Source organism: Monopterus albus, unplaced genomic scaffold (assembly GCF_001952655.1).
Source record: "Monopterus albus unplaced genomic scaffold, M_albus_1.0 scaffold119.1, whole genome shotgun sequence".
Lineage (NCBI taxonomy): Eukaryota > Metazoa > Chordata > Actinopteri > Synbranchiformes > Synbranchidae > Monopterus > Monopterus albus.
The window spans coordinates 1208654-1220245 of record NW_018127999.1 but is presented as its reverse complement, the minus strand read 5'-3'; the positions used below and the strand labels follow the sequence as shown (position 1 = coordinate 1220245).

The 11592-nt window shown below is 40.5% G+C and overlaps 2 protein-coding genes across 2 annotated transcripts in view; both read right to left on the bottom strand.

Moving 5' to 3' along the window:
- The window catches only part of LOC109966826 (fatty acid hydroxylase domain-containing protein 2-like), a 23280-nt gene extending 16588 nt beyond the window's left edge, over positions 1 to 6692 (bottom strand). Inside the window, exons 1-4 of the mRNA XM_020611990.1 lie at positions 6657 to 6692; positions 5900 to 6019; positions 1886 to 1983; positions 1127 to 1230 (exon numbers count right to left, since the gene is read on the bottom strand). Coding sequence (XP_020467646.1) covers positions 1127 to 1230; positions 1886 to 1983; positions 5900 to 6019; positions 6657 to 6692 — 358 coding nt within the window. The remainder of the gene's footprint in view (positions 1 to 1126; positions 1231 to 1885; positions 1984 to 5899; positions 6020 to 6656) is intronic.
- faxdc2 (fatty acid hydroxylase domain containing 2) overlaps positions 6277 to 11592 on the bottom strand; it is an 18262-nt gene continuing 12946 nt past the window's right edge. Inside the window, exons 7-9 of the mRNA XM_020611951.1 lie at positions 10805 to 10910; positions 10374 to 10540; positions 6277 to 8828 (exon numbers count right to left, since the gene is read on the bottom strand). Coding sequence (XP_020467607.1) covers positions 8651 to 8828; positions 10374 to 10540; positions 10805 to 10910 — 451 coding nt within the window. The 3' untranslated portion in view covers positions 6277 to 8650. The remainder of the gene's footprint in view (positions 8829 to 10373; positions 10541 to 10804; positions 10911 to 11592) is intronic.

Genomic DNA, 11592 nt, shown 5'->3' with positions numbered 1-11592 from the left:
TGATTAAAAGTCTTCAGGTCACATCAACAAAAGGATCTCTTAAAATATTTTTTCCCATCCTCAAATTCTTGAAATGACTCTGATAAAGACTGATTGACATTACAGGGAACAGTCAAAACAATAAGCAGACTAGTACCTTCTGAGATTCATAATATGTTATCACTATGGAAGAATTTCATACATAATGTCCTAGATCCATAACGAGGGATAACTCTAGAGCTGCACCGATCAAGTGGCGGGGCTCAGAAACGGCTGGTTTTCAGGTTTCAGTGTGATCGGCCTTGACCAGTGACCGGCTGATCAATCTGAGACTTTTGATTTTGCGCCATTAGATCTAGAGGCACGACAGTTCATGTCATGCACACAGCGGCACAGACCAAAAGCATAGTGTTTGCAGCACTTTGAGACCAGCAAACAGCAGAAGGGCTGTGACGACATACAGGTAGAGTTTAACCAGGTGCTGACGAGGCAGAGTCAGGAGCACTAAGCTCAGAATGTAACCTACATAGTGCAGGTAGAGTGCCAGGTATTTGTACTGGAACATCATGTGCACCTCGAGTGAGGCTGGCACTTGTGTCTATACCAGGCGGGACAGGCCTATCACAGGGGCTGACATATAGACAAATAACCACTCACATTCACTCCTGTGGGTGATTTAGAGTAACCAATCAACCTAAGCTGCATGTCTTTGAAGTGTGGGAGGAAGCCGGAGTACCCGGAGAAAACCCACGTAGACAGAGGGAGAACATGCAAACTCCACACAGAAAGGCCCCTGGTCGGCCGGGGCTCAAACCCGTTCCCTTATTGCTGCAATCGGTGCATCTCTAGATAATTCCTTCCAATGTGCAGAAACAGTCAGACTGTTCATGACAGAGCAACATGATGGCTGTCTCAAAAAAGTGAGCAAGTTGACACCAGATGTTGTGACTTGATATGAAGAACTGAACACGTCATTTCCTCTGTAGCTGGTACCAAATAAGGTGTCTTTTTGTGCATTCCTATAATTTTGAAAGCGAACCCCTGTTTGTGTGTCAGAGGAGATGTGCCTAATATAATTTCAAAATGCAATGATAAATACTTCATAGTGCTGCAACATGTTCTTCAAAAATAACCAGTGGCTTCTTACCTAAGAAGAACAAAGCAGCATCATGTCCTTCAAATGCCACATACAACGTGGTCCACAGGTTCTGCCAGAAATCTCCTGAAGCTCCCCAGAATTTCTGAAGATACCTGTAGGAGGAATTGGTGTCATGGTTTCTTTAGCTCTTCCAGGTAATGGACATTTAAATCCAGCATCTATGTTTTCCCCATAGTCTAGCAAGAGCCATGAAATATTCTAGCAACCAAATACCTCACTCAACAAAACAAACACTCAGAAGACATAAGAAACCACCCAGCAAAACCCCAGTGACACCCTCACAACCCACTTATGCTATCCTATCATATATGTACAATACTTTGCTCTTATCCTCAAGTCCTGTCTCATGACCCAGTCCTACCACATCTTAACTAGCAAACTTGATGATGCCCTAAAAAACCACTTTAAAGACAACCTAGTCAGAAGCCACAGTATGAAATGCAGGGAAACACCATAGTAAATATCCAGTCACACTCCATACAAACCACCAAGCATAAACACAGTTAACCTGTTGAACATATACCTTCACGTCATGTCTAGTCTGGTTCCGTTATATATCTAGTGCCATTATATCACATCAAGTCACAATTAGTCCTGTCATGTCATGTCCAGTCCCAGCCTGAGCAGACCTCATGTCTCGTCATATTTAGTCCTGTCTCATCATTAATGTAATACTCCTCAGGCTCATTTTATTATAAACTGCTGGTTCATTGTATGCTGACACTGTAACATGTAAGCAGATCCTACCATGTCAGTGAGTTGCCGAATGCAGCCAAGAATAAGAATCCAGATCCGATGACAAGCACAGCTTTCTTCACAGAGTCCCACAGTCCTCCAGGGCCCTCCTGCGCAGAGAAAAGCCAACAATTGTGTATAAACCCTCTGTTACTCTGAGGACACTACATCTCCCACAAAAACGTCTTACGGTGGAGAAAAGTCTCTAAAATAACTGAGACTATTATCACCTGTTTAAGTATAAATATAGGGGCCAAGGTATGCAGAAATTATTGAGGGTTAAATCCAGCAGAAACAATGAATGTTCTTTTTCCTCTTAAACGCTAAATGTAAAATGCACAAATGTGTCTAACAAATGCACCGTGCATTTAGTGAAAGCCTAGAAACACAAACTGAATCAGTTCACTCTGCTGGAATTAAATCCAGGAATTGATGTCACATTTACCAGATTTTGTGAAATGTCAGGTTTTACCCAAGCTGCCGTTAACTGTTTTCTAGAAATGGTGTTGCATTATTACCTGTACGCTGGCACTGCTGCTTGTTGTGGCAGTTCTCCTTGTGTCTCCAAACAAAAAAATACATGTCAAATGTCATTTTGCCTGACCAGAATGTAAAAAAAAGAAAGTTTATTATGAACAAAGGGTATAAATCAGTAAAAAATATTCAGAAGATGGAACCAGTGAGTCTCTGTTGTTGTTGCATAAAAAAAACAATGTAAACAATTATTCAAAATCAAAATGAACAAAAATTTATTTTGTCTGTTGAACAGACAATTAATAACTAGTCACTGCAGCTGTTGAGATTTTCTTTTTTAATTATCAAGAAAATCTTTATAAATATCTTACAAATTGTGTTTTAGCAAGGCTACAAATATGTTGCTTTGAAAAAGAAGGAGGTTTAAAGTACCAAAAACAAAAACCAACAGAGCGAAAAATTCTTTTATTTCTTCTGCACTCTATTCAGTTTTAAGGTGACTGTGAAACAAATTTCCCCCCTCTGGCACAATAAAGTTGAACCTGAAGTTTACAACTCATGTAATTTATTATTAACTTAAAATCAGGTTTGAGTGCTTGCTCAAGGGGGATTTGTTGGGTTTTCCCTATGTAATAATATTGATAACAGTAAGGTCTAGACCTTACTTTGTAAAGTGTCCTGAGATGACTTTTGTTGTGATTTGGCGCTATACAAATAAAATTTGATTTGATTTGATTTGACCTTCAATATATTTCTGACATTTTATTAACCAAATTCTGTTTCATCCATTATCCAGACTTCATTACCCTTATAACCCATGTATTAAATTTAATGAAACATTATATGAATAATAGGCTACAGATGGGACTATGCTGGTTTACTGAAAGACAAGAGCAAACACAGACATAACAACTGCAGTGTTTGTGCAGACGGTGAACGATGTTGTGTTTCAGGTAACACTGCACACGAACTTCCCCATTGCTGACTGCTTTATTAGGCTACTACAGTCTTGCGCCCAGCTGCATCTTTAAACTCAGCAAAAATTGACTCTATCGAAATGATAAAAGCCAAATAAACGAGTCACTTACCCCTGAGTCTTGTCTCCATCATCATATTTCCACACAGTTCTTTTTGTTTGTCGCCCCGAGCGCCACCAGATTTTCGCCAGCAGTTTATTTACCACCATGAGTGAGTTGTGACACCCATAGTCAGATTTCATTGATCCCCAGGTGTGAAGTTCACAAGCCCAGCAAAGTAAAATAATACCATTATTTTTAGCTCCACCTTTAACAGCAGCAACACTGACGTGATGAACACAATAATGCATCAATGATATATTTGTATGTAAAATGTGCCATTCTATATAATGAGTAGGCTACTTTTACTTTAGTACTAGTATGCTAATACTTTGGTACTTTTAGTAAAGTAACATTTTAAAAGCAGGACTTGTACTTGTGAAATAGTCTGGTATTGCTACTTTTATTTCATTAAAAAATCTGAATATTGTACTTTTACACTCTTTTCTTATTTGTACTTTTCATACTACTATATACGTGTACTCCTCTACATTTCAGAGGGAAATATTGTACTTTTTACTCCATTACAGTTATCTGAGAGCTTTAGTTACTACTTACTTTAAGATTTTAAAATACTGTATGAAGAGATCATATGGTGGTTTGTCATAGACTATAACAACTGATTAGATTGACTGATTAGCTGAGTGACAGAAAAAGAACACCACCATTTTAATATCATAATTTTTTATGTTTGTATTGTGAAAGTTTCACTTTGGGCTCTGAATTTTAGAAACTAAAGAATCATTTAGATTGATTATTATCAGATTTATATTTTCTTAAGTAATCAGTTATAGTCCAATAGAAAATAATTAAAAATGAGCTCCACATACAGTACAGTAGCAACAGATACCTGTGAAGTGAAAGACTGAAATAATAATTTAGTACTTTTAACAATATCTATCTGTACATACCAAGCTGGAATAATGAGACCTGCATATGATGGTTAATGTATTGCACAGCTCAAGTCTGCCCTCTGGTGTCTCGATGCTGCCACTGGCGTCTGCATGTTCTCCCTGTGCCTGCGTGGGTTCTCTCCGGGTACTCTGGCTTCCTCCCACAGTCTAAAGACATGCAGCTTAGGTTGACTGGTGTCTCTAAATTGCCTGTAGGAGTGTGTGCGTGGTTGTTTGTCTACATGTCAGCCCTGCGATGAACTGGCGACCTGTCCAGAGTGGACCCCACTTTTCGCCCAATGCCGGCTGGGATTGGTGCCAGCACCCCTGCGACCCCGTTCGGGACTAAGCGGTATAGAAAATGAGATGAGATGATATGATGAATTATATAATTTGGATGCTTTGAGTTTCAGGTGTTAACTTCACACACTTTGCCAACCACTGCAGAGCTGCGCTGCTGCTGTCGTGAAATACAAAAAGACACCTTGTCATATTCTTAGTATATCCAGTACATTAATGAACCTGACCTTCATTTCTTTGTGATTATGAAATTTAGTCAAAAAATTAGTGGTTTGTTTACAGTTTACCCAGACTGTTTATCTTGTATATGTTGTTGTTGCTTATTTATATATGCATCTGTTTACTCAGCTACTTGTACTGCATGTCCATATCAGTTATAAGTTTGATTACCTAGCCTACATGTTCACAGACCTGGCCCATTCTGCAGTTGGAAAGTAACTAAGTACATTTACTGTACTCAAGTATTTGTATTTTGAGCATTTTGATTTTGTGCTACTTAATAATTTGACTTCACTACATTGTAGAGGAAAATATTGTACTTTTTACTCCACTATATTTATTTTATAACTTTAGCTACTAGTTACTTTTCAGAACCATATTATGCAAAAATACAGTGTAATCATAAGACTTTATTGATCTCTGGTGGAGAAATCACAAGCTACCCAGCAGTACATCAGATCCGATATTTAAAACTAGCTCCACCTTTTACCAGCTGCAATATTTAATGTAATGAACACAATAAAGCCTCAGTAGTTATAATTAAATCATATGATCTACATAATGTTCAATGTGCCATTCAGCATAATGAATACTTTTACTGTTAGTACTTTGTTAATACTAATAATGTTAATACTTTTTTACCCTTAGCTAAGTAACATTTTGACTACATGACTTTAAGTTGTAATAGAATATTTTTACAGAAAATCAAGATGGCCATCCCCCATCTTCACGATCTTTTGGCTTCACTCTTGCATAATGGCAGGGAGTGGTGACACATTGTCCATCATTACAGTGTATAATCTAAACACAATTAGTCTTTTCATGCTCATACCAGATTGTTGTCCTGATAACTTAATTACTCTGAGCCTAATTAACATACAGTTAAATGGGAACATGTGTGTGTAGGGGGGTCTTTTTACAAGGTGCCCAGAATTTGAGGTGGCACATCATCCTGTGTAACTTTTCACAGCCATTATTTTCTTTCCACGTCCTCCACCTCCTGTGTACTTGGTACAATCACGTCCTCCACCACCACCTCTCTCCACCTCCTGTGTACTTGGTACAATTTGACGGATGTAGCTGCCCTCGTTGCAGCAGAAGAAGGATGACTCTGTTTGCTCCCCCGTGCCCCAGCCCAGCTCCTTGCCCTCCCCTGCTACCTCAGGAAATAAGGTGCGTTTGAACTGAGATCAAAATGGTAAATGGTTTTATACTTGAATAGCGCTTTTACAGCACACTCAAAGCACTTTCACACTCACAAATGCTCACACACTGGTGTTATCACTGGGAGCAACTGGTGGTACAGTGTCTTGCTCAAGGACACTTTGGCATGTTGACTGGACAAGCCAGGAATCAAACTGCTAATCCTCCAGTTAGGAAACGGCCCGCTCTACCTCCTGAGCCACAGCCACCCACGAAGATCAAACCTTCTGGTTTCTTCAGTATTTTTTTTATTATTATTATCATTGTTGTTTATTTGATAAGATGGGTAATACTTTATTAAACCTAGTGAAAAATTGTAGCACTACAGCAGCCACATGAATCACAAAACGAATGGCAAAGGACACATGTAGAAGATAGTCCTGGCACTATAAATATATACTGCTCAACAATGGTTTCTGGTAATTTTGTACATGATTAGTGCAAGATATGACTTTAGAGTTGTTTCTCTCTCTTTCTGTCATATATGGATATAATCAGTGACTTTACAGTAAAAAAAAAAACAGTACAATGACAGTGCTGCCCTTAATTGCAGTAGTGTGGTAATAGTAATATACTCCAAGTATCTGATACTACAACACTTATTCATGTTTTGTGTACTCTGCAGCGCCCCAGTGCTCGTGTAGCCGCTAACATGCTACATCTCAGCCTGTGGAGACGAAAGGCCCTAGCCAACCAGGACAGCGCTGGCATGAAGAAGCTAGCCGACTGGCTGCTGTGCCAGTCTGCTGTGGTTCTACTGAAGGGCTGTAGCGGACCCAGTGGGAACAGAGTGGAGGCACAGGTTCAGAGGAGCGTCCTGTCTAACTTGGACCTGGAGGACCTGCACACTGCTTTGGGCTTCCTCTTGTATGGGCGAGAGCAGCATCAGGCCTGCATACTGTTTTCAGGCCACAAAGATCAAACCTTCAGGTTTCTTCAGTATTAACTCAATTTACATTCTCACAGTTCACGATTAAACTTTTAATGGTTAATGTGAAATTTTACAAAATGTTATAAGATCATATTCATTATATAGATATCATCATAGCCTAGTGCCTCTCTTCTTAAATGGCAACCATAACTGAGTCTATTACTACTAGATCCTGATCTGCAGATCTCGTAATTGTGACAAAGCATTAAACATTAATAATCATCACTTGTGTGAACTGATATAAACTTTGACAAGAAACAGGAAGTAGGCTATATAATGTTGCCATGGATAGAGTGTGTTACAATGTGGGCACCATTTTTAGCCTGGGCTATATTTGTTTACATTTTGGAACACTCAGCTTGCTGAATCAGCAGTTCACTTTGCTACCAAGCCTACTGTTGAATGGGCTGACAGGATTAGGTTAATAGTCTACTGAAGAAATCTTAAAAACCCAATGTTTCTCAAGCAGGTTCTACAGCTTTCCAGCTGTTCAGTACATTTATATAGTGAAGTGTAGGCAGCAAAGTTGAGGCATTTTTTGACTATGTATGCCGAATTAGCTACTAACAGTTCACTTTTGCTATGCATTATTGGATGTACTGACAACTCTCAATGAATTACTTTGATACTAAATAATTTGTTAAAACCTGATTTTCAGGCAAAGTCTGCAGTTTTCCGGCCCCCTGCAATATCTTATAATTACAAGAAAAGATCTTGTAATACCAGATCTTAGTATGTTCACAAATACAAGATAAGATTCTCCAATTTTTTTTTTCCTTTTGGTGAATGCGCTGCCATAGTTTAACCAGGAACAAGGGATGGAATAAAACCTGTTTTTTGTTTGCAGCTGAAAATTGAAACATTTTTTCACTGACATAAACCTCATCTGTTACCTGCTTTGCTCACAGAAGGTGAAATCATGGGAATAACCAGGTAAATAATTGCCAGAGTGGAGGCCAAACTTTTAAAACTGCATGAAACCTGCACATCTGATGAAGTACAAAAACAATATTTCTGTTGGGAAAATTAACAATTAAGGCTGATGATGTTCATAACCTCAAAGTGACCGACAGCTTTGTGGAGTAAAATGATCAAACCTGGCTTGTTTAGATTGATTTCACATTATCTCCACATATCATAGTGATAAAGTCAAACTTGGCCTGAGGTTAGAAGTCACAGGTCATCACTGGCCATCAATTAATTGAGAAAGTGAAGCCTGTTACCCTGTAGATGTGTGTTCCCTTACCTTAGTGGAATACTTTGGGATTTTTCAAGTTGGTGTTAAAACAGTAATATACATGAGAACAGACTTCCTCCGCTGCAGCTCAGAAAGGTAATGTTACTATCCAGTGAACTAAAAGAAGGACAAGCCACCTTATACCACTTATACCAAGCCAAATTAGTGGGACACCTGAAGCCGCATTTGAGCCTCAGACAAACGGTGCTTTTTTTCTTTGTTTGTTTATAGAAGGGGGTTTTGTATTCTGAGCCTCATTTTTTGCAGCATTACATTCTGGGGGAAACATTCATGGTCAGTGTGGAGAGCAGGAGAAGTGACGACAGACCTATTCTCACATATGTAGGCACACATCAATATTGTTTTAACACCAGTTTAAAAAGTCCTGAACTATTCCTTAATATGAACCTAACCTTCACCATGCCCTCCTCCAGTTACCTCTGCCTACTCCCAGTTCTTGGGATCTAAAAGTTTATCCTTGGGTGTGTCAGGGATGCTCTCGGTCAGCGGGGTGAAGCTGGTGAGCAGGATGTGGCGCTCATACTGCTTGGTCAGCCGGAATTTGGTGTCGGTGCCATGGAGCCGATCCAGCACGCCGAAGACCCCGAAACACTGGTTGAACCTGGAACCAGGAAGGATGTGTGAACACAAGAGCGAAAGATAGAGCAAAAATAACATTTATTAAAAATTGGGATCCCTGTTCTCTTTTTAGTCGTTTTCCAGTGTATGGTTAAAGGTAGGATTGGTGAGTCCTTCCAGAAACATTTTCTGTTACATTTCTTGAGTTTCTCTTTTCATCCCAATGGCAATGAACACATTAAATGCACTGACACCATAAAGAAATAAATCCTCCATCTGAGGCAGCAGCAGGGCTGGAAAAAGCCTGACCAATAACTTTCTTTGTCCCAGGTAAAACCATTGAACACCTACCTGCCTCTCAACCTATTTCCTACTTGTGCACACTCTGCCCACGCACTCAATGCACAAGCCAAGAGTCTCCCACAAGGCACTGCAGTTAGATGTCTTAATGCTCTGTTTCATTAGCTAAAGCTAGCAAGCTAGCAGCTTTCGTTTGCAAAGAGAGGCCATTGTAACAGGCCAGGCCTTCCCCTTTAAGACGTATAACCTTACAGCAATGTTGATGTTGTTGGCAGAAGTTACTACCTGCATGCGGCGTGCACAGTATGAGTGTGTGAAGACTGCAGCACGGAACAGACTCCTTTTACATGCAGCCACTGGTGGAGAAAATACCAACAGTAGTCAAATCTAAGTGTATTGATAGGACTGTAATGCAGTTAACTGGGTGTCCAAGGCCACATGTTCATGTTACCCAGATGGAATAAAGCCTGTGTTTTGAACTGCGTTAGCCAATCTCCCTCTTCACTCCTCTCTGCTGGAACAGCCCGGACTTCTAAGGCTAGTTACCAGCTATGAGCCAGGGCTAACCCAGTTTAGCTATGAACCAGAGGTCCCCAACTACAGTTCGGAAGATCTGGGTGGGTAACATCATATTCAATAAAGTTATAACTAAAAATTGGAGTCGGGTGCTGCAAGAAGTAAAACCAGAATTAACACTGGTGCAACTTTTGAACGACAGCGACAACTGAGAGAATAAAATAGGATGAAACGTGAGGCCGTTGTGGTCGTATTTCTGTTGGGACAGGTAATTTAGGTTTTGTTTTGTTTGGGGGGCATTTGTTATTTTACTGAAATATTTAAGTAGTGGTCAGGCAGTGCACGTTGTGTTTTGGAGGGGTGGATTTGGAGAGAAGTCAGAATGAAAGGATGGGATTTCTTCAGTCAGCTACTTTCAAAATTGAGCTTTCTCTTGCTGGTTTTTCCAGGATTACCAACCCTACCTTTAATTAAGCATCATTTTATCACCATGAACCTGGACTGTAGTTTATCCTACAAATGTTGCCATGAAGACTTGCTATTCATAGGAACTAGCGAGCGTGGTGCTGAGCAGCACAGTTCAGAACATTATCTGCTAACTAGGCCGAAAAATACAGTGCTGACCAGTCAAAAAAGTGATTCATTTTTAATATTCAACACTGATAAATTCCTTCATTTAAAAAAAATTAAACTCACTCAAAACATGAATATAAAACAAAACCCACTAACTCCCAGTAAAAGCACTCCTACAAGACTTGGCAGGTGGACTCACTTGAGGTGGTGGAAGTCGTGGGACTCGGGGGAGGGCAGGAAGGGAAGGTGGTAACCACAGTGGGAAATGGTGGTGGTGACCAGAGCCAGGCAAAGCCAAAGAGTGGTGGTAGCCAGGTGGGAGCCCAGGATCACAGGCCCAATCAACACCGGCAGCGTGTTGGCAATCTAACAACAAATGGGAAAAACAAACAGGGTTGATGGCCGAGGAGGACGAGGATCAGGTTTGTTCAGATGGAAAGGTGAATCCTGTTTGATTTATTTGTGACAGCGGCAGCTGGTCTGAGGCTCAGTGACGAGAGGGGAGACCAGCCACTGCAGACTCTCCACAGTCCACACTGACAGTGAAATAAACACTATAATGCTCAAATGCAGTGAGTTCAAGAATGTGACAGAGAGAAAATGAAATGATGGGCAGGAGGGCTCACTCACCACATGTTCCAAAGGGTGGGCGTAGATGGCGACGATTCCAATGGGAGCAGTCCACTCGTGGTGCTGTTTGTGGATATGCTTGTAGAGGGCAGGATGGTGGAAGAGCCTGAGACAAAAGGAGATGTGGTCCAAAATAAAAACTGTCAACATCCACTTAGCCAGTCATACATTTTTAACAATAATAGGACTAAAAGCCTAAATGCCCATAACACCATAAGATGCTTAGCATGTTCTCTGTCTTAGCACATGTTTGTTGACATGCTGAACTAGTCACACCAGAAACCTCTCCTACCTCAGTGATAATCTTTTGGGTATTTCTTGTCTTTAATCTAACCACACACGTTTGGGGGCATGAGATTCTGCACAAACAATCTTGTAGATGAGAAGTTGTTGCTGAGATTTTATATACAGTCCTGGGGCCCGTTTCAAGAAGGAGGTTTAACAAACTCAGAGTTCAAACCTGAACTCTGAGTTGACTTACCCAGAGATGGAAAACTTGGAGTTTTCGGTTTCAGAACAGCTGAAAAGAGTTGGTTTAATCAACTCTGAGTTGTCTGACTCAGTTAGGTGCGTGCAGCGCGACTATAAAAAGCCCTGAACAATGGAGTGAAGACATTACGAGTCACCATGGCAACAGGACCAAGCAAAAATAGGTCTGCGTTTTTTCCCCGACAGAAATGGATGTGCTACTACAAGCATATAGTGACTACGAGTCCATTTTTCGTAAAAAAGCAACACGGCTGCAGCGGCAAAAGAGAGAGAGTTAGCTTGGGGGGAAAAAGCTGCCC